This window comes from Dama dama, chromosome 15 (genome assembly GCF_033118175.1).
Source record: "Dama dama isolate Ldn47 chromosome 15, ASM3311817v1, whole genome shotgun sequence".
Taxonomy (NCBI): domain Eukaryota; kingdom Metazoa; phylum Chordata; class Mammalia; order Artiodactyla; family Cervidae; genus Dama; species Dama dama.
Genome location: NC_083695.1, coordinates 52,626,007 through 52,652,337, shown reverse-complemented (window position 1 = coordinate 52,652,337; position 26,331 = coordinate 52,626,007). Strand labels below are relative to the sequence as shown.

At 35.8% G+C, this 26,331-nt stretch overlaps 1 protein-coding gene across 1 annotated transcript in view; it reads right to left on the bottom strand.

Moving 5' to 3' along the window:
* PCDH15 (protocadherin related 15) overlaps positions 1-26,331 on the bottom strand; it is a 920,738-nt gene that overhangs the window by 125,313 nt on the left and 769,094 nt on the right. The window contains exons 25-26 of the mRNA XM_061162074.1: positions 14,375-14,484; positions 12,008-12,148 (exon numbers count right to left, since the gene is read on the bottom strand). Of these exons, the coding sequence (XP_061018057.1) occupies positions 12,008-12,148; positions 14,375-14,484 (251 nt within the window). The remainder of the gene's footprint in view (positions 1-12,007; positions 12,149-14,374; positions 14,485-26,331) is intronic.

Here is a 26,331-nt window from a genome sequence, read left to right as displayed (position 1 = left end):
CAAACTACCGCACAATGCACTCACCTCACACGCTAGTAAAGTAATGCTCAAAATTCTCCAAGCCAGGTTTCAGCAATACGTGAACCGTAAACTTCCAGATGTTCAAGCTGGTTTTAGAAAAGGCAGAGGAACCAGAGAACAAACTGCCAATATCCGTTGGATGATCGAAAAACCAACAGAGTTCCAGAAAAGAAATCTATTTCTGCTTTATTGACTATGCCAAAGCCTTTGACTGTGTGGATCACAGTAAGCTGTGGGAAATTCTTAAAAAGATGGGAATACCAGACCACCTGACCGGCCTCTTGAGAAATCCGTATGCAGGTCAGGAAGCAATTGTTAGAACTGGACATAGAACAACAGACTGGTTCCAAATCAGGAAAGGAGTACGTCAAGGCTGTATACTGTCACCCTGCTTATTTAACTGATATGCAGAGTACATCATGAGAAACCCTGGGCTGGAGGAAGCACAAGCTGAAATCAAGATTGCCAGGATAATTATCAATAATCTGAGATATACAGATGATACCACTCTTATGGCAGAAAGTGAAGAAGAATTAATGAGCCTCTTGATGAAAGTGAAAGAGGAGAGTGAAAAAGTTGGCTTATAGCTCAACATTCAGAAAACAAAGATCATGGCATCTGGTCCCATCACTTCATGGCAAATAGATGGGGAAACAGTGGCTGACTTTATTTTTCTGGGCTCCAAAATCACTGCAGATGGTGAATGCAGCCATGAAATTAAAAGATGCATACTCCTTGAAAGGAAAGTTATGACCAACCCAGACAGCATATTAAAAAGCAGAGACATTACGTTGTCAACAAATGTCCATCTAGTCAAGGCTATGGTTTTTCCAGTAGTCATGTATGGATGTGAGAGTTGGACTATAAAGAAAGCTGAGTGCCAAAGAATTGATGCTTTTGAACTGTGGTGTTGGAGAAGACTCTTGAGAGTCCCTTGGACTGCAAGGAGATCCAACCAGCCCATCCTAAAGGAGATCAGTCCTGAATGTTCATTGGAAGGACTGATGTTGAAGCTGAAACTACAATACTTTGGCCACCTGATGTGAAAAGCTGACTCATTTGAAAAGACCCTGGTGTTGGGAAAGAATGAGGGCAGAAAGAGAAAGGGACGACACAGGATGAGATGGTAGGATGGCATCACCGACTCAATGGACATGGGTTTGGGTGGACTCTGGGAGTTGGTGATCAACAGGAAGGCCTGGTGTGCTGTGGTCCATGGGGTCGCAAAGAGTCAGACATGAGCAACTGAAATAAACTGAACTGAACTGAAGGATGAATCAAGTAGTATTGAGAATCCCACAGAACTTGAGACACTGAAAACATCTGATAGTTCAATCTATTTACAATCTTCCTATGTGATACTCTCCTCCATATTTCTTTCTATTATTTAAATATAATGCTGAAATTAACTTTTTCTAGTTAATGGATGGGAAGTTTTACTTTTTCCTCTTCAAAGTAGTCAACCAATAAGGTTGTTTTTTTGTTAAAGCTGTCAGAATAGAACATGTCACGAAGAGAAAATAACATTTACATTTTTATAAGAGATACAAATAAGTAAAATCAATATAACAGCTATTTAAATCTTTAGCAAAATATTAAAAAGACTGTGCTGACTTAACCTACAGAGAAGACCTGATCTTGATTATATAACAACAGAATGTCAAGGGCCAATAACTGCACTCATAAACAAAATGAAGACAATGTGTTTAACTGCAAATTCTGACATTTTCCCACATTTTAGATTTTTGTTAAAGTATGGTGGATTTATAATGCTGTGTTATTTCTCATGCTTTAAATGACTAACATGGCCTTTATGCTTATGTTATATAGATAGTGGCTTGTTACTTACATCTATATAGATGTAAGTTAAGAAGAACTTTTCCAATTCTGGAAACATTGATATTTATATGATATATATACATGACTTGACAGATTTTACTTCTGTGCATAGTTTCATTTGTACTTTTATGGCTTAGATGCCTCTGTTGAAATGTGGGGTGTTTTGAAGCAAAAGGCATCGAGTTTCTGTTGCATAGTTTTGGAGCTTCCTTATTAATCAAATGAGAGCTGCTCCAAGAAATAGAATATAAGGTTGTAAAAGTATTTGTGGATGATCAAATGCAGATCAATTCCAATTAAAATTCAGACTTAAAAAGCAAAAAAAAAAAGAACTATATTAATTCTCATGAAGAAAGGAAATTATATCTCCTGTCTTTAAGTTCTGGTACTCAGTCATAGATGTAAGTTAAGAAGAACAATTTTATGCACTCTCAGACTATTAAATTGATAATAAAAGCATTATAAAATGTTTTCCTCATGAAACATGACTTTTTATGCATAACACATGTGAAGAAAAACATTTAATCTACATTTTAATTTAGAAAGCTTGACCACATATCTTTGTTATCATTTCAACAAGTCTCTTTTGGGATCAATGGAAGAACACAGCCCCAATGCACTTAGCTTCAGAAATGTACTAAAATTCTATAACCATTTTAAAATCACATTCCCAAGCAAAGCTATTTTACACAATTCAATATTTTCTTGAACAGCTAAATTTTTGTTTCTTTAAAAATATAATTGTTTCAACTGTGTATTTATATAAAATGCTTACAGTGTTTGAGACAAAATAACAAAGGGTTTATGGCATTCATTTTCACATAGTAGTCTCTAAATTTGAAGTAAGAAAGCATGAATACAGTTTCAAAACTCTGGTCATATATTTATAGTACAGATACAAGGCCTTGAACATACTGGGATTTTAGGACTGAAAAAATAACATGTGACATGCTTCAGTGTTGTTACCTAAGTTATATGAGGAATGCTTTTGCAAGTCAGTCAATCATGAGTAAAGGGTCATTAACATTATTTGTCATAGACCTTCTGTTTGGAATCAGAAAACCAGGGAAATGTAACATATTACAAGCTTGTACCCTAAAGCAAAATCATAAAATGAAATCAAGAGCATGTGAGTTGTTTTAATACTAGTTTAAGGTTTATATTAATTGTCCTGTCATTTATTCCTGATTAAAAGGATAGTTATTGCATCAAAACACAATGACATATTTATACAAAGCTACATTGTTTCTTTCACACTTAAGGATAATTACAATTTTACTATATAAGAAAAATTCCATTTAAATTGTGGCATTCCATATATCAAACTCAGCTATAATAAAATTGCATATTATGTATTATTGCTTTTGTTTTAATAAAGATAAAAATGGTAATCACTTCATGGCAGAAATATTGACATAACATTCTGTTGCAGTTCTGCTGGACATAGGCTCCTGGAAATCTCCTTGGAACCAATAACTATCATCCTGAAGACCCAGGAGAGATTGAGTTGGTCAAGGGAGATAGAGAGTTTATATTCAATATGTCATTATGGGCTTCTCACATGGCACTAGTGGTAAAGAATATGCCTGCCTATGCAGGAGACACAAGAGATGCAAGTTTGATTCCTGGGTTGGGGAGATCCTTTGTAGTAGGAAATGGTACCCTACTCTAATATTCTTGCCTAGAAAATTCCATGGACAGAGAAGCCTGGCGGGCTACAGTCCATGGGGCCACAAAGAGTCAGACATGACTGAGCGACTGAGTGCATGTCAATTATATCTCAATAAGTGTAAAAGAAAAACATTTTTTTCAGATACATTATGCTCACCAAACTTACCTAAATGTTGAGTTTAACAGGGACATATAGAATTTAGTTATAAAACCCTATTTTTTTCTTTTCTGCTCTCCTTTTCATACTGCTGACTTGAGGTGGTCTTTTGTCTGCTGTTGAATAAAACCTCAAGATAGCATAATTTAAAAAAAGACACAAATTTAGTTAATAGAAAGAACTATTATCACATTGTTTTTTTTTTTTTTTTAAAGATTCTCTAGTTAAACATATTAATCAATCCTTAAAAATTCCTTTAAAGATAAAACTTTTTCTTCCTTCCCAGCTAAGATCCTAGAAAGTGTCCTGCCTTTGGAGAAGAGATTTCTCTATTAATTACCTCTTTACCTATGCCTTTCTCCAGAGGATCTTCACAAGTCAGGAATTGAACTCAGGGATTGAACTCAGGTCTCCTGCATTGCAGGCAGATACTTTATTGTCTGAGCTACCAGGGAAACCCCACCTATTTACTAGCAGTTGTTTTTTTAACATTATGAAACATATCGGAATAAATAATCCAAATTAACAGAAAGCATTTGTTAAGGAGCAAATTCAACAAACCCTAGACTGTATAGTACTGTAGTATTCATCACCTGTTATTGGAAATTGAGGAGGAAAGATTGGTAAGGTAGGCAGGAGACTTTTTACTTATTATTGATAAATGGTTTGAACATTTCTGGGTCAGACCTGTGTTTAAAACAGACTTTGTCAATGGGGCACTTTCAGCATCAGTGTGGTCTCCTGCTGTAACTTTAGTTTAGAAGTGTTTTTCAATTACAGTTGACCTTTGAACAACATGGGCCAGAACTGCATAAGTCCACTTATTTTTCAATAATAGATATTTTGTAATAGGAAATACTACAGTACTATATAGTCTAGGGTTGGTTGAATTTGCTCCTTAACAAATGTTTTCTGTTAATTTGGATTATTTATTCATCTTGTATTCATTCATTTGATCATATATTTATTATATTGCCCACTACTTTCAGAGAAGATTAATGAAATGTAAAAGATAAAAGTTGGTAGGTAAGAGATGGGGAAAAATGTATCTAGAAGCCCTGGATGAAACATCTGAAATATTTGAGGGAAAATTTAGTCCTAAACTTGATAAGAGTTAACACAATGCAAAGATCTGAAAGGGCTACATCGTGCCAATTCTCTTACATTAATTGATTGTGAAAAGGATTCCCCCGAGTCAACAAGTACTTCAAATATCCTTGGATTAAGATATGCATTTACGGATTTGAGGAAGATGATTAAAGTGACAATGTAATATTTGACTATTCCTGAATCCTACTCATTAATAAAAGACAGAGTTTTACAGAGTCAAATACTGGAAGAAAGTATCCCATGCAATTGGCAATTTTAAAAAGTGATTCAATGTCTTGCAGGAATGTCTTCCTTTTGAGAAAGGCTTGCTGCCACTTGTTTATAAAAGTGTCAGGCCTTCTAAGCAAAGTTCCCTCCTGTCATCCACTCATGTGCAGGTTTTACCTGGCCCTATACGGTGTAGCCTTGAGGCTTGAAACTTAGGGAGCTGCATTGCTTTACTTATTGCCATGCTGTTGTTTTGTTGTTGTTGAGTCACTAAGTCGTGTTCAACTATTTGGGGCCCCATGAACTTCAGCATGTCAGGATCCTCTGTCCTTTACTATGTCCTGGAGTTTGCTGAAATTCGTGTCCATTGAGTTGATGATGTTATCTAACCACCTATCCTCTGCTGACCCCTTCTCCTTCTGCCTTCATTCTTTCCAAGCATCAGGGTCTTTTACAATGAGTTGGGTCTTTTATAATGAGTTGGCTCTTCACATCAGGTGGCCAAAGTATTGGAACTTCCGCTTCAGCATCAGTCCTTCCAATGCACACTCAGGGCTGATTTCCTTTAGATAGACTGGCTTGATCTTCCAGGCCAAGGGACTCTCAAGAATCTTCTCCAGCACCACAATTTGAAGGCATCAATTCTTCAGCACTCAGCCTTTTTTGTGATCCAGATCACACAACTGTACATGACTACTGGAAAAATCATAGCTTTGACTTTACAGACTTTTGTTGGCAAAGTGATGTCTCTGCTTTTGAACACACTGTCTAGATTTGTCATAGCTTTTCTGGCAAGGAGCAAACATCTTTTAATTTCATGGCTGCAGTGATTTTGGAGACCAAGAATTTAAAATCTGTCACTGCTTGCACTTCTTCCCTTTCTATTTGCCTATGCTGATACTCCTGCTAATACTTTTGTTGTGGGTAACAGGGTCCTTGACTCTGACCCAGAAGTTTGTTTATTATCTTTTATAAACATCCACAGAACTATGAAAGTGAAAGTCTCTCAGTCATATCTGACTCTTTGCAACCCCATGGACTATACAGCCCATAGAATCCTCTAGGCTAGAATACTGGAGTGGGCAGCCTTTCCCTTTTCCAGGGGATCTTCCCAACCCAGAGGTCAAACCCAGGTCTCTTGCATGCAGGTGGATTCTTTACCAGCTGAGCCACAAGGGAAGCCCAAGAATACTGGAATGGGGAGCCTATCTGTTCTCCAGGGGATCTTCCCAAGCCAGGAATCGAACCGCGGTCTCCTGCATTGCAGGTGGATTCTTTACCAACTGAGCTATCAGAGAAGCCCGACAGAACTATAGTGGGCTGAATTATTAACTCCTATAGTTATTTTTGTGAGTATTCTCCTGCTTTAATATCTCTTCTCCATTATCAAGCTTAAGCTTAAGTAGGTAATAGAACATCAAACCCAAAGTCCACAGATAGTATCTACAATAAATGAGACAACAAGCCAGCCCTCAGATCACAGAATATGAGCTGTTAGAAAAACAACTGACAGAAACAAGATCTCTGTACTAAGTGTGTGATAAGTGTGCACGTTAAGTGTGCAAGTGTGGTAAAAACTACTTTTAAGGGAGTTCAAAGAAGACCAAGGGTTTCTGTTGGCCCTGAGAGCTGTTGAAACTCAAAGTTACCAGCATGCACTAAGTGGAGAAGTTAATAAGTTCTATGAACACAGTAGCAGTACAAAACTTCACACTAAGGAGAAAGGGACAAAATGGCGAAAGGAGAATAAAAATTGAACAGAACAGGCACAATAAGGGACCAGAAAAGGAAATGTCTTCAAGTTCAACGGGAGTGCAGAAGAAAGCGAACTGACTTCCAAAACTGAAGGATAATTTTTAACATTTATGAAGATGACTGAAACAGGTATTCCAGATCTGGAAATTAGGAAAGCTATCCTGAAATTATTCTAAAAGATGAAAAAGATAGAAGAACGACAGAAATTTCAAAGATTAGAAAACGATCACGGTAACAAAAGCAAAATAAACACAGAAGAATAAGCAAATTAAAGTGAAGTAAAGTGAAGTCACTCAGTCGTGTCTGACTCTTTGCAACTGCATGGACTGTAGCCTACCAGGCTCCTCTGTTCATGGGATTTTCCAGGCAAGGGTACTGGAGTGGGTTGCCATTTCCTTCTCTAGGGGATCTTCCTGACCCAGGAATTGAACCCTGGTCTCCTGCATTGAGGGCAGGCGCTTTACACTCTAAGCCACCAGGGAAGGCAATTAATAGTTCTTAAAAGATAAAGGCATTTATTCAGTTCAGTTCAGTCTCACAGTCATGTCCAAACCGTTGCAATCCCATGGACTGCAGCACACCAGGCCTCCCTGTCCATCACCAACTCGCAGGGTTTACCCAAACTCATGTCCATTGAGTCGGTGATGCCATCCAACCACCTCATCCTCTTTGTTGCCTTCTCCTCCCACCTGCAATCTTTCCCAGTACCAGAGTCTTTTCAAATGAATCAGTTCTTTGCATCAGGTGACAAAATTATTGGAGTTTCAGCTTCAGCATCAGTCCTTCCAATGAATATTCAGGACTGATTTCCTTTAGGATGGGCTGGTTGGATCTCCTTGTAGTCCAAGGGACTCTCAAGAGTCTTCTCCAACACCACAGTTCAAAATCATCAATTCTTCGGCACTCAGAGTTCTTTAGAGTGCAACTCTCATATCCATATATGACTAGTGGAAAAGCCATAGCTATGACTAGATGGACCCTTTGTTGACAAATTAATGTCTCTGCTTTTTAATATGCTGTCCAGGTTTTTCATAACTTTTCTTCCAAGGAGCAAGCATCTTTTAATTTCATGGCTACAGTCATACTCTGTAGTGATTTTGGAGCCAAAAAAAAAAATAAAGTCTGTCAGTGTTTCCACTGTTTCCCCAACTATCTGCCATGAAATTATGGGACCAGATACCATGATCTTAGTTTTCTGAATGTTTAGTTTTAAGTCAACTTTTTCACTCTCCTCTTTCACTTTCATCGGGAGGCTCTTTAGCTCTTTTTCACTTTCTACCATAAGGGTGGTGTCATCTGCATATCTGAAGTTACTGATATTTCTCCTGGCAATCATGATTCCAACTTGTGCTTCATCCAGGCCAGCATTTCTCATGATGTACTCTGTATATAAGTTAAATAAGCAGGGTGACAATATACAGCCTTGATGTACTCCTTTTCTGATTGGGAACCAATCTGCTATTCCATGTATAGTTCTAACTGTTGCTTCTTGACCTGCATACAGATTTCTCATGAGGCAGGTCAGGTGGTCTGGTATTCCCATCTCTTTCAGAATTTCCCATAGTTTGCTGTGATCCACCCAGTCAAAGACTTTGGCGTAATCAATAAAGCAAAGATAGATGTTTTTCTGGAACTGTCTCGCTTTTTTGATGATTCAACGGATGTTGGCAATTTGATCTCTGGTTCCTCTGCCTTTTCTAAATCCAGCTTGAACATCTGAAAACTCACGGTTCACAGATTGTTGAAGTACAGCTTGGAGAATTTTGAGTATTACTTTGCTAGCATGTTAGATGAGTGCAATTGTGTGGTAGTTTGAGCATTCTTTGGGATTGCCTTTCTTTGGGATTGGAATGAAAACACCTTTTCCAGTCCTGTGGCCACTGCTGAGTTTTCCAAATTTGTTGGCATATTGAGTGCAGCACTTTCACAGCATCATCTTTCAGGATTTGAAATAGCTCAACTGGAATTCCATCACCTCCACTAGCTTTGTTCATAGTGATGCTTCCTAAGGCCCACTTGACTGCACATTCCAGGATGTCTGGCTCTAGGTGAGTGATCACACCATCGTGGTTATCTGGGTCATGAAAATCTTTTTTGTATAGTTTTTTGTATAGTTCTTTTGTGTATTTTTACCACCTCTTCTTAATATCTTCTCCTTCTGTTAGGTCCATACCATTTCTGTCCTTTATTAAGCCCATCTTTCCATGAAATATTCCCTTGGTATCTCTAATTTTCTTGAACAGATCTCTAGTCTTTCCCATTCTATTGATTTCCTTTAGTTCTTTGCACTGATCACTGAGGGAGGCTTTCTTATCTCTCCTTGCTATTCTTTGGAACTCTGTGCTCAAATGGGTATATCTTTCCTTTTATCCTTTGCCTTTGGCTTCTCTTCTTTTCATGGCTATTTGTAAGGCCTCCTCAGACAATCATTTTACCTTTTTGCATTTCTTTTTCTTGGGGATGGTCTTGATCACTGCCTCCTGTACAATGTCAGGAACCTCCATCCATAGTTCATCAGGCACCCTGTCTATCAGATCTAATCCCTTGAATTTATTTGTCACTTCCACTGTATAGTAAAGAAATTACTATAATACTTCTTTTGAAAGTTAATATTTCAAAATTAAATTTATTCTGTTTATTACCTTTATTCATAGTAGAGCTAAAGGTAATAGAGTAGTTGATTCTAAAGAAGAGATGAACCTTTAAACAATTAATTAATTAACCTCAATTTACATAATGCCCTTATTATTTGCATAGTTAATGAGCAGAGTTTGATTATAGGTCAACAGTTATTAATAAGTGAAACTGTGTTAGAAATACTACTTGGGTTTGTATTTCAGACTCAAGAAACAAAGGTCAGCCATGAAATGTTAATAACAATATTCAAAGCATTAGGCATCAAAGTAACATTTAGCTTTCAGGCTTCACACATTTCTGAGAGGATAATTCATGAATTTGCTAACTGGTCTCACTCTGCATGAATATAGGACACATATAATTATACATGAGTATATAAGCTAAACTTTTATTCATCTCAGATTTCCATTTAAATTATAGTAGTGAGAACTAGTTTATTATACTCACATATAAGACATCAATATGTTTTTATTCCTATTTCTTGCAAAATGCTAGGTTCTACAACTTAAATTCTTTCAAAGAAAGATGACAGATGGTTTTCCATTAACTTTTACATTTATTTTTGTTTGCATAGGCAGCTTATGTTATGTAATTTAGAACTATTCTAACTTTTCAACTTTTGATTTAGTCAATTCAATTTACAATTTGAGGCATTCTCTATATTTTCTAAAAATGCAATTGCCTCCAGTTAAAGATTTTAAAAACTCAAATAACTGGACTGCTATTTTTAAACAACTTACTTATCTAGTGATGAATAATCACTGAAGACCATTTAATGCCTTTAATTTCAAAGACATACTATATGTAACCTGATTTTTCCAATGATTTGGTTGTGCTTTTACAAACAACTGTGCAGGCCTCTACATTAGACCAGTGAGTGAGATTTGAGATAATGAATAGATAAATGAATTATTTTATGATCATCTGTTCAATTACAAACGGATACAGAACATTCTATAGTACATCTTTTGCTCTTACTCCCAGTTTGTTCACTTTTCTCCTACACTGCTGGGGTGCTCTCTCTCTATCTGGCATTCGTATGAGCACTCTTGCTCTGTCTCAGGGTCTCTTCTGTTTCCTCTTTTGTCTTTTAAGATGCTAACTGATGGAATGCTGTGAGAGTATGTTCACAAGTGGGCTCAGAGTAAAATGTAAATATTTTATTACCTGTTTTGTACTTTATACCTTCTCTGGGCATGTATCTGCTAGTGGTTAAATTAAATATGGTTTTCTAGGCTTTTCTGGCTTCTAAAAAAGTTTCCCATTCTTTATAATAGTTGATATATGACAATGTTAAGTGACGAAAAGATGGATTGTTTAACTTGCAAAGATGTATAATCTCAATCAATGGAAAAGAAAAGTGCTTATCCCAGTGCAGGAGACCTGGGTTTGATCCCTGGGTCTGGAAGATCCCCTGGAGAAGGAAATGGGAACCCACTCCAGTACTCTTGCCTGGAGAATTCCATGGACAGAGGACCCATGGGGTCAGAAAGAGTTGGACATGACTGAGCAACTAACACTCCTTACTCACAGCTCTGGGCACAGAGTGAGCACTTAACAAAGGAGAGTTGTTGCTATAAATAAGCTTAAAATTTGAGAAAAAAAGTCCTTTGTCAAGCCATGTGTCTTGATTACAGTAATTACAGCACTTCATGTATTTTCTCCTCACCATCCTATTCCATTATCGGTAACATCTCTCAGAATCTATACTGGTCCTCTTCATAAATTGGCTTTTACTCAGTTTTCTGTATGCATAAACTATATTACACTGAAATGCTGAAGAAAGATTTGGGAGTCAAAAGATAGCTTAAATCTCCCACTTTTCATTTACTGACAGTCACGTTTTTTTAAAAAATCACTTAACCTTTTCTTGTCTTTGTAAAATGGGAATAATAAATCTCATTTCCTAGAAATGGATGTGAATTAAATATAATGCTATGTATAAATTATAATAAATGTTAGTCATTCTTTTTGAGATGCATTTCCCTCTGCTCTCAGAAAATACAAAGTACCAGAAGCCACACAATTCAGGGAATATATAGTAATCCTGTGCCCATAAAAAATATACACTCCAAGGGGTTAAGCTTCACAATGTGATTGTTTTTTTTTTTTTTAATGAACATATACTGACAATGACAGCATTTCAATAAGATTGTACAAAATTTGAAAATATTGTGTTATTACCTTGACATTTAAGGAGTATGAAATCATTTTCTGCATTGTCATCCTATTGTTGTTTTATAGTGGCTAAGTCATACTTGACTCTTCGCAACCCCATAGGCTATAGCCCACCACACGCCTTTGTCCATGGGATTTTTCCAGGCAAGAATACTGGAGTGGGTTGCCATGTCCTTCTCCAGGGGCTCTCCCCAACCCAGTGATCAAACCTGTGTCCCCTGCATCAGTAGGTGAATTATTTACTTCTGAACCAGTGGGGAAGCCTGAATGGCCATGTATCAATTCTTAAAGTGAATGAGCAATCATCTTCAAGTATTAATGAATGTTCTCCAATCTCCACTGAGGATTTTATTTTAGATATTTGTTATTTCATTAGAAAATAAGTAAAAACACCATAAAATTCTTGTCAAATCCTTAAGTAATACAACTTACTTTTTGAAGGAACTCGGAGATTGGCGAGGACTACTTCCAAGGAATCGGCTTGAACTCGAAGTACATAGCTTGTCCTTGTTTCATAATCCAGAGGGGCATTCACGTAGATTACTCCTGTGATGTTATTGATTCCAAACTTATCTAGAATCAAAATACAATTCCTTGGTCACTCTTTTCATACTATAAGGGAAAATAATTCTCTTTAAAAATCACAGTGATTTCAAAAACACATATAATAAGAGTGACAAAATTAGGGCTTTGGGAAACTCTGTTTCAGCTCTAGAAATTATCCACATTTAGTGTTTCCCTAAATGCATGATTTGAAATTTTAGGTTTTTTTTTGCAATTCTCCTGGAAACTGATGTTTCTCTGGTCAATTAAGTCTGTGAAACAATATATACTGCATTCTTCACCATAGATACACATTATCTTCTACCATGGCAAATGCTTCTAGAAATCTTGTTTTAAAGAAATCCACTTAATTTTGTTTAAGCAAGTATTTTATGATGCTGTTGGATTATTATACTTTTTATGATTTAATATATCTTATTATCCTGCAGATTTAGTGTTCTGTTAAGAATATGAGTGAACAAACATAATTTAATATGTTAGTTATTTTAAAAATATTATTTATTACTTTAAATATCTTAAAATATTTGGCCCTGAAGTTTATTTTTTAGAATAAATTTGGTCATACATATTTGAGTGATGAGCAGAGCACATTGGCAAACTTTATAATATCCTGCTTCTTTCACGCTCTCTTTTCCTCACTTCGGTTTTCTCTACAGCATTTATAACTGCCTAAATACTATATATTCATTAGCTTGATCATTGTTATTGTCTAGATCCTTTTATTGGATTGTTAAAGTCTACAATGATGATAACGTGTGTACTCATGTGGGTCCAACTCTTTTGCAACCCCATGGACTGCAGCTCACCAGGCTCTTCTGTCCATGGAATTTTCCAGGCAAGAATACTGGAGTGGGTTGCCATTTTCTTCTCCAGGGGATTTTCCCAACCCAGGGATCAAAACTGTGGCTCCTGCTGCATCTCCTGCATTGCAGACAGATTCTTTACCACTGAGACACTATTTTGTTCACTTCTTTCTCCTTAATTCTGGAAGGTACTGAGTACACGATAAATGCTCAATAGGATTAGTAGACTAAATTGACAAGCAAATGAATTGAACGTAAAAATAATCATTGTGGTGGAGTGAGGGTAATAAGTAGAACCACCTGTCTATATTCAAGGAAGAGAACAGATAAAATCACAGAGAAAAGTCATAAGAACAAATTGAGAAAACCATAGCTTCAGTCAGATGTAAGTTTAAGGCAAAAGGAAAGTCAGTAATATTTAGGGAAGAGGCATAACAGCCCAGGTGAAACAAAGAAAGTCAATAAGAAAAGTACAATATTTAGCACTTGCTTTAGGGGCAATAACTTTTAGTAATGGTTGGTCACTGAAATGGTTTTATTTATAAAAATTGAAAACAACTTTCATAATTTCCTTGCAAGCTGCTTTACAATATTAACATTTCCTAATTTAATACTGAAATGCATTTGTTTATGAAATGTATATTAGCATTTTTTTTAAACCACCTACAACATTCCAGGCCATTTAACTCATAAAAGGGAAAACCAGAGGACAACTAACTGTGGGTAATAGGAAAAAAGAAAAAGAATCAAAATGCTGATATAAAACCGAGTCACAAACTTATTCCTATAGGCTAGCAAGCCAATCGGTTCTCTGTGAAAAGTGATTGGAAGACAAAATCAAACTATTTGTTTATTTATAACTGTTGATTATATGTTTGCTTACTGAGGAATCACACAAAATGCACATGAATTTTATGAGGCATGTGACTCTTTGGTCATCCACAGTTATTTTTGTTCCTAAAATATCTTCAGGATTAGCTAAGGTATGACACAGGTTAAGGGTTATAGATGGTACAGAACGGTGGTAAGAGACTACTTTAGGCAACGATTGTGATCAAAAGCTGAAAGTACGTATGCATTAATTTTGAATAAATGTCATTAAATATCCCTAAGTCAGGGAGAGGTGAAGGCTTTCAGAACTGGATATTGAGTATTCCCTAGTGGAAATTAATAGCCTTTGTCAATATAACTGGATTTTTAATCAGATTTAACACATAATTACATCTAAGTTAGACTCATCTTACTAGAAACATAAACAGTAATGAAATCTGAAATTTAATCCAAATCTAAGTTTATTGTTTTATGATGAAAAGTGTTAGTCACTCAACTCTGTGCAACCCCATGGACTGTAGCTTACCAGGCTTCTCTGTCCATGGAATTCTCTAGACAAGAATGCTGGAATGGATTGCCATTTGACTAAACATATACTCACCCTCTTCATTTCCTGCAACAATGGAGTATACAATGCTCTGATTGATAGCTGCAGCAGAAATTACACCCACCATAGTCCCTCTGGTTGCAAGTTCACTTACTGGAGGAGGTCTGCAGGGTGCAAGAGAAGATAATTTATTTTTATTGTCCATTTCCTCATGGTGGAGCTTTGTATTTAATAGTAGAATATGTTAATGTTGTATTTGTTATTATTTGAATAGTACTATTTTTGAACTTTTCAGCAAAATACCACATTCAGACCTTAAGCCTAACAAACCGTGTTCAAAATTATGCAAATGTTCTTCATTAAGAATGTCTTATCATCTGTATATTACTGCTTCAGCATCTCCAAAATATTGTATAAAATTCATTTTGCTTGTCTCTGAAAAAACTTCTGAATAGAATACAATAGGCAGATACCATTTGCTATCTCAAGTTGCTGAAGAAAAATATGACTTTTACATTGGTAATATTAGCATATTTAAGCAAACGACCTTCAGTTTCTTTCTAGTCTAGTCCTTGTCCTTGCTCTACTATAAAACTTTAACTGTCCTAAAAGTATTTGAATGGATGACATCATAAAATTAATATTTCTTTCGACTTCACTTATTTTACTGAACTTTAACCATATTATGCCCCCCATTCAGTGATACTTAATTTTATTTATTTAAAACATTTTATTGAACTATATCTGATTTACAATGTTATGTTAACTTCTGCTACATGTAAAAGTAACTCATTATATGTATATAGTCTTTTTCATGTTATTCTCCATTAGAATTTATTACAGGATATGGAATATAGTTCTTTGTGTTATATAGTAGGACCTTGTTCTTTATTCATTCCATAGTTAGTAATTTGAATGATACTTAATTTTAAAAATATGTTTTCAACAATATACTATCTCATATTCTAAATCTCCATTTTATTTTACAATATTGGTCACTGCAACTAGGCTATTAGAACTTTACCTTCATAAACCAATGAAAATAATCCCACTCTTATAATTCACAGTTACTGATAACATTCAGCTTCAACAGATTTAGAAAATTCTTAAACATAAAGTTCTGAATCTTATTATAGTCCAATCAATCTATCTAGGCCATCTGAATTCTATAAGATTTAGCCTCTTTTCTCAAACTGATAAGATAAATCCTACTGTCACTCTTTCATGTGGCCTTTTATCTTTTATCCTTCATTTTTATCACCATATTCTGAGTTCTTCTAATCTAGATTACATTACACAATTATATATTGTACTTAATGAAGCCTTTTATAACAAATTCTGAGTTACCAATATAGTATGAAAAATTAATTACATACAATTCTTCATAAACTTCTTGTCCAAAATATTATGCTATTTGCCACTGTACTCCATATACTGGACAGACTAAAATTACCTAAATGTAAAGTGACCTATCTTATAGATAACTACTATAGCACCTAATGGAGGTCCACATCTCCACTGCATGGTCAATAACTATTTCTCGATAAAGTATAAGAACTAATCTGTATAATTTTAATAAAATTAATTTTATCCATTTATTTACTTGTTTAATTTTACTTCTCTGCATATTTTCTGTCTTCTTTTTTAATAGCATCCAGGTATAGTTTTGGATAACCATATCTCCTTAATTATTAGTCTAACTGTTTTGGGTAGAACTGACTGACTCAGTGGACATGAATTTGAGAAAGCTCCGGGAGTTGGTGATGGACAGGGAGGCCTGGTGTCCTGCAGTCCATGAGGTCACAAAGAGTTGGACAGGACTGAGTGACTGAACTGAACTGACCAAATCCCCAGGGTATATGCATAGACACATTACCCAGCTCTGGCTAATGAAGGCATTTTACGTTTATTGCTCATATTCATGTGTGACAAATGTCTTATGCAAACTCAATGAAAATCTTGACCAAGAATGTTACTGTACCCAATAAAACATACACACAAAAAAAGTTTTGTTGTTGGTTAGAATTTTAATGTTTTTCCCTATAAGAAGGTTCTTGTCAATAATACCAACACAAATGGAATAACTAAAGGTTGAAAATATATCCACTACACTTTGATTAGTATTCTAAATGCTGTTATACTTGAAGCTGGGTAAACTCACCATTTCAGTTACTATTAGTAAAACAAAATTCTCCTGCATTTCTCCTTCTATCTAGTATTTCAGTCCCTTGAAATCAGGAGTTCCAAGTAATTAAAAAAAATGTTTAGATAAAAAAAGGATACATTCACCTATGTAGGCACTTTTAAAGAAAGTTAGGTCTGAGATAACACAATTTTATTTTATAAGCAATTCATCTAGACATTGTCACAGTGTCACTTCAGTGAAATAGGGGTGACTTTTGTAACCTTGAACCTAAAATAACAGTTGTCTACCACAAAAAAGTAAGGCACTTAGACAAGTGACACTAAGATTATTTTGATGGACTAATTTGATTATGAATAGAAATCTTTTGTATGATATTTTAGATTATAAACAGACATTGAGACTGATGGCTGTTTGCCACATTGGCTTGTGGTTGACCTCAGTGACTGTGAAATCATTAAACCTGGAAGGGATTAAAATTAGAGAGCTATGGAAACACATTATGATCCTCCATAATCTTCCACCTTGGTAGTCCTACTACCCTTGTGTATCCCTTTCTTTTTGTTGGAGGGTCAGACTGTGACTTGTCTCTAATGAACAGAATACAGCAAAGAAGATGGGAGGTCACCTCAGTGATTATGTTACATAAGACTATAACTTTTCATTCTTGCTAGTAGACTCTGACTACCTCCCTGGCTGGATTTAATGAAGCAAGTGGCCATGTGAGATGGTGAGTTCTGACCAATATCAGCAAGCAACTGAAACCCTCACTCCAACATCCATGTGGAACTGAATCCAATCAACAAAAGCATGAACTTGGAGGTGGACCATTCTCTTGTTGTTAAGCCTCAGTGATATTCTAGCCCCAGACAACATCCTGACTAAAACTTGTGTGAGAACGTGAAAGGTTCTTACAGATAACACTTTCCTGATCTACAGAAACTTAAAGATGCTAAGTGTGTTGTTTTAATTCATTGCATTATTTTTCAAGAATTGAAAATCTTTTTTTATGTATAACAAAATCTCCAAATGATACCAACAGTTCACTTTATGGACACACCAGACTAGGAGGAACTCCCCCATATGTGCCCAAGAAGTAAAGATAAAAATATTTGTGCCAAATTCTACTAGCAAAGCATTACATAAATATTTAATATCCATCACAAGAAAAATCAATACATTGTGGCATACTGTCACAGTAGAACTTATAAGTGGAAATTAATAAAATGAAGCTACATACATGAACATGAATAAAGCAAAAAAACAAAAAACAAAAAACTGTGTTAAGTATAAAAAATAAAAGTTCCAGTAGGTTATACACAGTATGATAATATTTATATAAAAGTTAAAACATGCTAGTAATATATATTGCTTAAGGATTTATACATATATTATAGAAGTATAAAATTGTGATTGATTTTATGAATACCAAATCTAGTGCAGTAATTTTGAAAGGGACAACAGATCACAAAAGCAAAACATTAACAGTCTGCAAACATAGCATGGTAGGTAATTACATGGATATTTTTATATTATAAATTTCAGAATAGAAAAATGTTATTCAACTTAGTGATTTAAAATACATGTGTGTTAAAATGAAGTCACACTTGCAAAAGCTCTGGATGAAAGTCAAAGGTGCTCTGAAATTAAGTATTCATGATTAGGGGCACGATGGAAACCTGTTTTCTTTATCTACTTGATTCTCTTTGGGATGGAGGCAGGGTCAATTTGAAGCTCAGTGCATCAGGGCCCAGACATTCTGGATCAACGTGATCAATGTCCATCCTTGACTCAATTCCAAAGGTCAGAGAAGGAACATAGGAGGGTGTATGGAAGGGAGTGTGTTCATGATGGAGGTGGGGAAAGCAGAGTGAAGGGCGGGGCATCTTGAGTCATCTCTAGTCCTTATAACTTCTTTCCACTTGAGCCCCTTGCACAAGGAGGGAGGCAGTATATCACAGAGTATGCAGGACCTGTTACAGTTTCCACCACCTGTGGAAGTAAGTGACTATGAAACTGATCAGCAGTACCATTTTGAAGCCCAGGAGGAAAGCCACAAAGATAAAGGCAGGCATTTCTGGACCTGTGCTCCCAGTGGGTTTGTATATGTCCTGCATTGCTGTGGACACTAACTATGAGGCTGGCCTGGATGGGAGGCTCGGTCTCATGCTGCACCTTATAGGTAAGTACACATTCAGACTCCTGCACTGAGACATTCAACAAATGCAAGCTTTCCAAGGTGTAGGTCCCATCACTATTCTGCTTGGACAGAGGTTGCACAGCTCCCTTGAACATATGGCAGTTCTCCAACCAGCGGAGATGTACATTCTGTGGATAGAATCTCTGCACATGGCAGGTAACTGCCACTCCATCCAAGGAGTGTGAAGACTGGGACACAGTCACTATAGAGGGGATTGTCACAGCACAGAGAAAGCAGAAAATTACCACAGGAAGTTCACCATGGGAACCAGCAAGCTCCCTAAAGATAGGGGTCCTCTGCCCAGGGCCTGCCACAGAGGAGTTAGGTGTTGGTTAACAAATACATGCATAAGTAAGTGCATGAGTGAATGCATGCTTGGATGGAAGCAAAGAATGATGAAGCCATCTTAATCTTTCCTTTCTTTTCTACTGTGGACATTCAATAGAAAAAGATGAACCTGAATTTCATTTAAGAACCTCTGAATCAGCTGACTTACTCTATAACTTGATGAAGCTTCCTAACTTCTAATCTTTTTTAAAAAATTTTTATTGAAGGATAATTGCTTTACAGAATTTTTTTGTTTTCTGTCAAATCTCAACGTGAATCAGCCATAGTTAAACTCCGTTTAGAACCTCCCTCCCATCTCACTCCCCATCCACCCCTCTAGGTGATACAGAGTCCCTGTTTGAGTTTCCTGAGTCGTATAGCAAATTACCATTGGCTATCTACTTTACATATGGTAATGTAAGTTTCCATGTTACTCTTTCCATACATCTCACCCTTTCCTCCCCTCTCCCCATATTCATAAGTCTATTCTTTATGTCTGTTTCTCCACTGCTGCCCTGTAAATAAATTCTTCAGTACCATTTTTTCTAGATTCCATATATGTGTTAGAATATGATGTTTATCTTTCTCTTTCTGACTCACTTCACTCTGTATAATAGGTTCTAAGTTCAGCCACCTCATTAGAACTGACTCAAATGCATTCCTTTTTATGGCTGAGTTATATTCTATTGTGCATATGTACCAATGGAGTTGTATGAGCATATATGCAATGAGTTGTATGAGCTGCTTGTATATTTTGGAAATTAATCCTTTGTCACTTGTTTCATACACTATTTTCTCCCATTCTGAGGGTTTTCTGTTCACCTTGCTTATAGTTTCCTTTGCTGTACAAAAGCTTATAAGTTTAATCAGGTCCCACTTGTTTACTTTTATTTCCTTTATTCTAGGAGGTGGGCCATAGAGGATCTTGCTTTGATTTATATCGAGTGTTCTGCCTATTATTTCCTCTAAGAGTTTTATAGTTTCTGGTTTTACATTTAGGTCTTTAATCCATTTTGAGTTTATCTTTGTGTGTGGTGTTAGGAAGTGTTCTAATTTCATTTTTTTACTCGTAGCTGTCCAGTTTTCCCAGCACCATTTATTGAAGAGGCTGTCTTTGTCCCATTGTATATTCTTGCCTCCTTTGTCAACAATAAGGTACCCATAGGTGTATGGGTTTATTTCTGGGCTTTCTATCTTGTTCCATTGGTCTATATTTCTGTTTTTGTGCCAGTACCATACTATCTTGATGACTGTAGCTTTGTACTATAATCTGAAGTCAGGAAGGTTGATACCTCCAGCTCCATTCGTCTTTCTCAAGACTGTTTTGGCTATTTGGGGTCTTTTGTGTTTCCATATGAACTGTGATTTTTTTTTTTTTTTGTTCTAGTTCTGTGGAAAATTCCATTGGTAATTTAATAGAGATCACATTGAGTCTGTAGATTGCATTTGATAATATAGTAATTTTCACAATATTGATTCTTCCTACCCAGGAACATGGAATATCTCTCCATCTGTTTATGTTGTCTTTGATTTATTTCATTAGTGTCTTATAATTTTCTGTGTACAGTTCTTTTGTCTTCTTAGGTAAGTTTATTCCTAGATATTTAATTCTTTTTTTTTTTTTTTTTTTTTTGCAACAGTGAGTAGGATTGATTCCTTAATTTCTCTTTCTGATTTTTCATTGTTCGTATATAGAAATGCAAGTGATTTCTGTGTACTGATTTTGTATCCTGAAACTTTGTTAAATTCACTGATTACCTCCTGTAATTTTTTGATACTATCTTTAGGGTTTTCTATGTACAGTATCATGTCAGCTACAAACGATGAGAGACTCATTTCTTCTAATGTGGATTCCTTTTATTTCTTTTTTTTTTTTTTTTTTTCTCCTCTGATTGCTGTGAGCTAGGACATCCAGAATTATGTTGAATAATAGTGATGAAAGTGGACACCCTTGTCTTATTCCTGATCTTAGTGGGGATGCTTTCAGTTTTTCACCATTGAGAATGATGTTTGCTGTGGGCTTATCATATATGGCCTTTACTATGTTGAGGTAGGTTCCTTCTATCCCCATTTTTTGAAGAGTTTCAATCATAAATGGGTGTTGAATTTTGTCAAAGGCTTTTTCTGCATCTATTGAGATTATCATATGGTTTTATCTTTCAGTGTGTTAATATGGTGCATCACATGGATTGATTTGCATATATTGAAGAATACTTGCATTCCTGGAATAAACCCAACTTGATCATGGTGTATGAGCTTTTTGATGTGTTGCTGAATTCTGTTTGCTAACATTTTGTTGAGGATTTTTGCATCTATGTTCATCAGTGATATTGGCCTATAGGTTTCTTTCTTTGTGTTGTCTTTGTCTAGTTTTGGTATCAGGGTGGTGGTGGCCTGGTAGAATAAGTTTGGAAGTGTTCCTTCCTCTGCAATTTTTTGAAAGAATTTTAGAAGGATAGGCATTAGCTCTTCTCTAAATGTTTGATAGAATTCTCCTGTGAAGCCATCTGGTTCTGGGCATTTGTTTTTTGGGAGATTTTTTATCACAACTTCAATTTCAGTGCTTGTAATTGGGTTGTTCATAATTTCTGTTTCTTCCTGCTTCAGTCTTGAAAGATTGAACTTTTCTAAGAATATGTTCATTTCTTCCAGGCTATCCATTTTATTGCTATATAATTATTCATAATAGTCTCTTACAGTCCTTTGTATTTCTGTATCATCTGTTGTAACCTCTCCTTTCTCATTTCTAATTTTGTTGATTTGATTCTACTCTCTTTTTTTCTTGATGAGTCTGGCTAAAGGTTTCTCAATTTTGTTTATCTTCTCAAAGAACCAGCTTTTAGTTTTATTAATCTTTACTATTGTTTCTTTCATTTCTTTTCCATTTATTTCTGCTTGGATCTTTATGATTTCTTTCCTTCTACTAATTTTGGTGTTTGTTTGTTTGTTTGTTCTTTTTTTCCAGTTGCTTTAGGTGTAAAGATGGGTTGTCTGTTCAATGTTTTTCTTCTTTCTTGAGGTAGGATTGTATTGCTATAAACTTCCCTCTTAGAATTCCTTTTGCTGTATCCCATAGGTTTTGAGTTGTCATGTTTTCACTGTCATTTATTTCTAGAATTTTTTTTAATTTCCCTTTTGATTTCTTCAGTAACTTGGTTATTTAGAAATGTGTTATTTAATCTCTATGTGTTTTTTTTTTCTTACTTTTTTTTATTCTTGTAATTGATATCTAGTCTCATAGCATTGTGGATGGAAAAGATGCTTGATATGATTTCCATTTTCTTAAATTTACTGAGGTTTGGTTTGTGAACCAAGATGTGGTCTATCCTGGAGAATGTTCCATGTGCACTTGGGAAGAAGGTGTATTCTTCTGCATTTGGATGGAATGTCCTGAAGATATTGAGATCCACCTCATCTAATGTATCATTTAAGACTTGTGTTTCCTTATTAATTTTCTGTTTTGATGATCTACCATTGGTGTGAGTGGGGTGTTAAAGTCTCCTACTATTATTGTGTTGCTGTCAATTTCTCCTTTTATGTCTGTTAGCGTTTGTCTTATGTATCAAGGTTCTCCTATGTTGGGTGCATAGACATTTACAATTGTTGTGTCTTCCTTTTGGATTGATCCCTTGACCATTATGTAGTGTCCATCCTTATCTCTTGTAATGTTCTTTATTTTAAGGTCTATTTTGTCTGATGTGAGGATGGCTACTCCAGCTTTCTTTTGTTTCCCATTTGCATGGAATATATTTTTTCATCCTCTCACTTTCAGTCTATATGTGTCTTTAGGTCTGAGTGGGTTTCTTGTAGACAGCATATAAATGGGTCTTGTTTTTTGTATTCATTCAGCCAGTCTGTGTCTTTTGGTTGGCACATTTAATGTGTTTACAAATAAATTGACTATTGATACATATGTTCCTATTGCCATTTTCTTAATTGTTTGGGGTTGATTTTGTATATCTTTTTTTCTTCTCTTGTATTTCTTGACTATGTTAGTCCATTTAACGTTTGTTGTAAAGCTGGTTTGGTGGTACTGAATTCTCTTAACTTTTGCTTGTCTGAAAAGATTTTTATTTCTCTATCAATTTTGAATCCTTGCTGGGTACACTAATCTTGGTTGTAGATTTTTCCCTTTCAGTACTTTAAATATATCCTGCCATTCCCTTCTGGACTGCAGAGTTTCTGCTGAAAGATCAACTGTTAAGTGTATGGGGGTTTCCCTGTATGTTACCTGTTGCTTCTCCCTTGTGGCTTTTAATATTCTTTCTTCGTGTTTAGTCTTTGTTAGTTTGATTAGTATGTGTGTTGTATTTTTCTCCTTGGGTTTATTCTGTATGGGACTCTTTGTACTTCTTGGACTTGATTATTTCCTTTTCCATGTTGGGGAAATTTTCAACTATAATCTCTTCAAAATTTTTCTCATACCCTTTCTTTTTCTCTTCTTCTTCTGGGAACTTATAATTCAAATGTTGGTGTTTGATATTGTCTCAGAGGTCTCTGAGACTATCCTCAGCTGTTTTCATTCTTTTTACTTTATTCTACTCTTCAGAAGCTATTTCCACCATTTTATCTTCCAGCTCACTGATTCATTCTTCTGCTTCAGATATTCTGCTATTGATTCTTTCTAGAGTATTTTTAATTTCATTAAGTGTGTATGTTTTTTCTTTAATTCTTCTAGGTCTTTGTTAATTGTTTCTTGTATTTTCTCCATTTTGTTTTCAAGGTTTTTGATCATCTTTACTCTCATTACCCTGAATTCTTTATCAGGCAGTTTGCCTATTCCCTCTTCATTTATTTGGACTTCTGTGTTTCCTGTTTGTTTCTTCATTTGTGTAGTATTTTGCTGCCTTTTCATTATTATCTTTTTTTTTTTTTTTTAACTTATTGTGTTTAAGGTCTCCTTTTCCCAGGCTTCAAGGTTGAATTCTTTCTTGCTTTTGATTTCTGCCCTCCTAAGGTCAATTTCTGGGTCAGGAAGATCCCCTGGAGAAGGAAATGGCAATCCACTTCAGTACCCTTGCCTGGAAAATCCCATGGATGGAGAAGCCTGGTAGGCTACAGTCCATGGGGGTTGCAAACAGTCAGACACAATTGAGCTACTTCACTTCACTTCAAGATTGGTCCAATGGTTTCTGTAAACTTCTTATAGGGTGGGATTTGTGCTGAGTTTTTGTTTGTTTGTTTTGTTTTTCCTCTGATGGGTAAGGCTGAGTGAGGTGGTAATCCTGCCTGCTAGTGACTGGGTTGTCTTTTTGTTTTGTTTGTTGTTTAACACACCTGCACAGGGTGCTACTGGTGGTTGGGTGATGCTGGGTCCTGTATCCAAGTGGTTTCCTTTGTGTGAGTTCTTACTATTTGATATTCCCTAGGGTGGAAACAGTGTCAGACTTTATTTTTGGGGGCTCCAAAATCACTGCAGATGGTGATTGCAGCCATGAAATTAAAAGATGCTTACTCCTTGGAAGGAAAGTTATGACCAACATAGATAGCATATTAAAAAGCAGAGACATTACTTTGCCAACAAAGGTCCATCTAGTCAAGGATATGGTTTTTCCAGTGGTCATGTATGGATATGAGAGTTGGACTGTGAAGAAAGCTGAGCACTGAAAAATTGATGCTTTTGAACTATGGTGTTGGAGAAGCTTCTTGAGAGTCCCTTGGACTGCAAGGAGATCCAACCAGTCCATCCTAAAGGAGATCAGTTCTGGGTGTTCATTGGAAGGACTGATGCTGAAGCTGAAACTCCAATACTTTGGCCACTTGATGTGAAGAGCTGACTCATTTGGAAAGACCCTGATGCTGGGAAAGATTGAGGGCAGGAGGAGAAGGGGACAACAGAGGATGAGATGGCTGAATTGCATCACCGACTCCATGGACATGAGTTTGAGTACACTCCGGGAGTTTGTGATGGACAGGGAGGCCTGGCGTGCTGTGATTCATGGGGTCGCAAATAGTAGGACACACTGAGCGACTGAACTGAACTGACTGACTGAGGGTTAGTTCTCTGGTAGTCTAGGGTCTTGGACTCAATGCTCCCACTGCAAAGACTCAGGGCTTCATCTCGAGTTTTGTACGGTTCTATATATTCTTTTCCACTGGTAAGGTACTCCTGTCCGCTCTCAGCTGGTGTTCTGCATGCACTTCTGTCTGTTTTAATTCATTACATTTGTAGTAGCATTGTTATGGTGCAATAGAGAAGTAATACACGTGGTTTGAATAAAAAAGCAATTATTGTTGACTTACTATAGATCAAATTTCATACAACTTGTTGATATGACATACATTTGTCATAGTGTGATCATTTTCATATACTGAATTTCTTTCTGTGGAAATAGACACTGTTTACTTATCTATCTTGTTACTACATGAGGTAAGAACTAAATCTTATACTTTCCATAATTAATTTATAACTGGATCCTTAAAAAGTACATAAATATAAAAAGTCTACAGTTAATTTTCCCTTAGCTTTAACATTATAAAAAATACCATTTCTCATTACAAAGTCTGAATAGGAAATATTTTATGCATATTTTTGTACAATCAGGATGAAAATAATTAATACTAGGAAAAAGCTACTGGCATAGTTTCAGAAGGAATTTAAATCTTATGTCCACCACTAAAATCATTTAAATTTCTATTTGTTAGTAAAGGTTTAAAACAGATTTACTTCTAGACAAAATATCTCATTAACCTTTGTCTTAATTGTGTCAACACACTTCTTTCTATCAGAATCAAACATATAAAAATTCAGTTTTCCCCTAGCTAGGATTAGAAGAACCTTTATAATAATGAGCATTAGATCACAAAATTTCAACTCTTCTATTTATTGCCAGACAGAGGCCATTTTATTTTTGTTTTATGCCCTAGTAAGTACCAGTTACACGATGGGGCAAATTATATATTCCCTTTGGAGTCACATATAACTTGAATATAAAATATAGTATGTGTGCGTGCCCAGTCACTCAGTCCTGTCTGACCTTTTGAGATCTTGTGGACTGTACCCCACCAAGCTAATATGAAATGTAGAAATTGGTGTAAATTAGGATGCATAAAATCAGATGTCAGAAAGGATGAGAAAATAACAATTTTGAATGAAATGGACATAAATTAAGGGGAGAAAGATGAGAACCTGAAATTCAAGAATTCTACTTTTTAAAACTAGATTTACTGCCAACATAATTGAAACAAAGCCCTCTAACTCTAAAAGACACTTGAAACAGCTAGGGCTCAAAAGTGAAAATATGCAGCTTACTGATGAAGCTTAAGAGTCAAAAGAGCAACTGGGTTCCTGTTCCTCAGAAAAAAATGATTGTTGAGAGGATGCTAAAGGAAATGGTTATA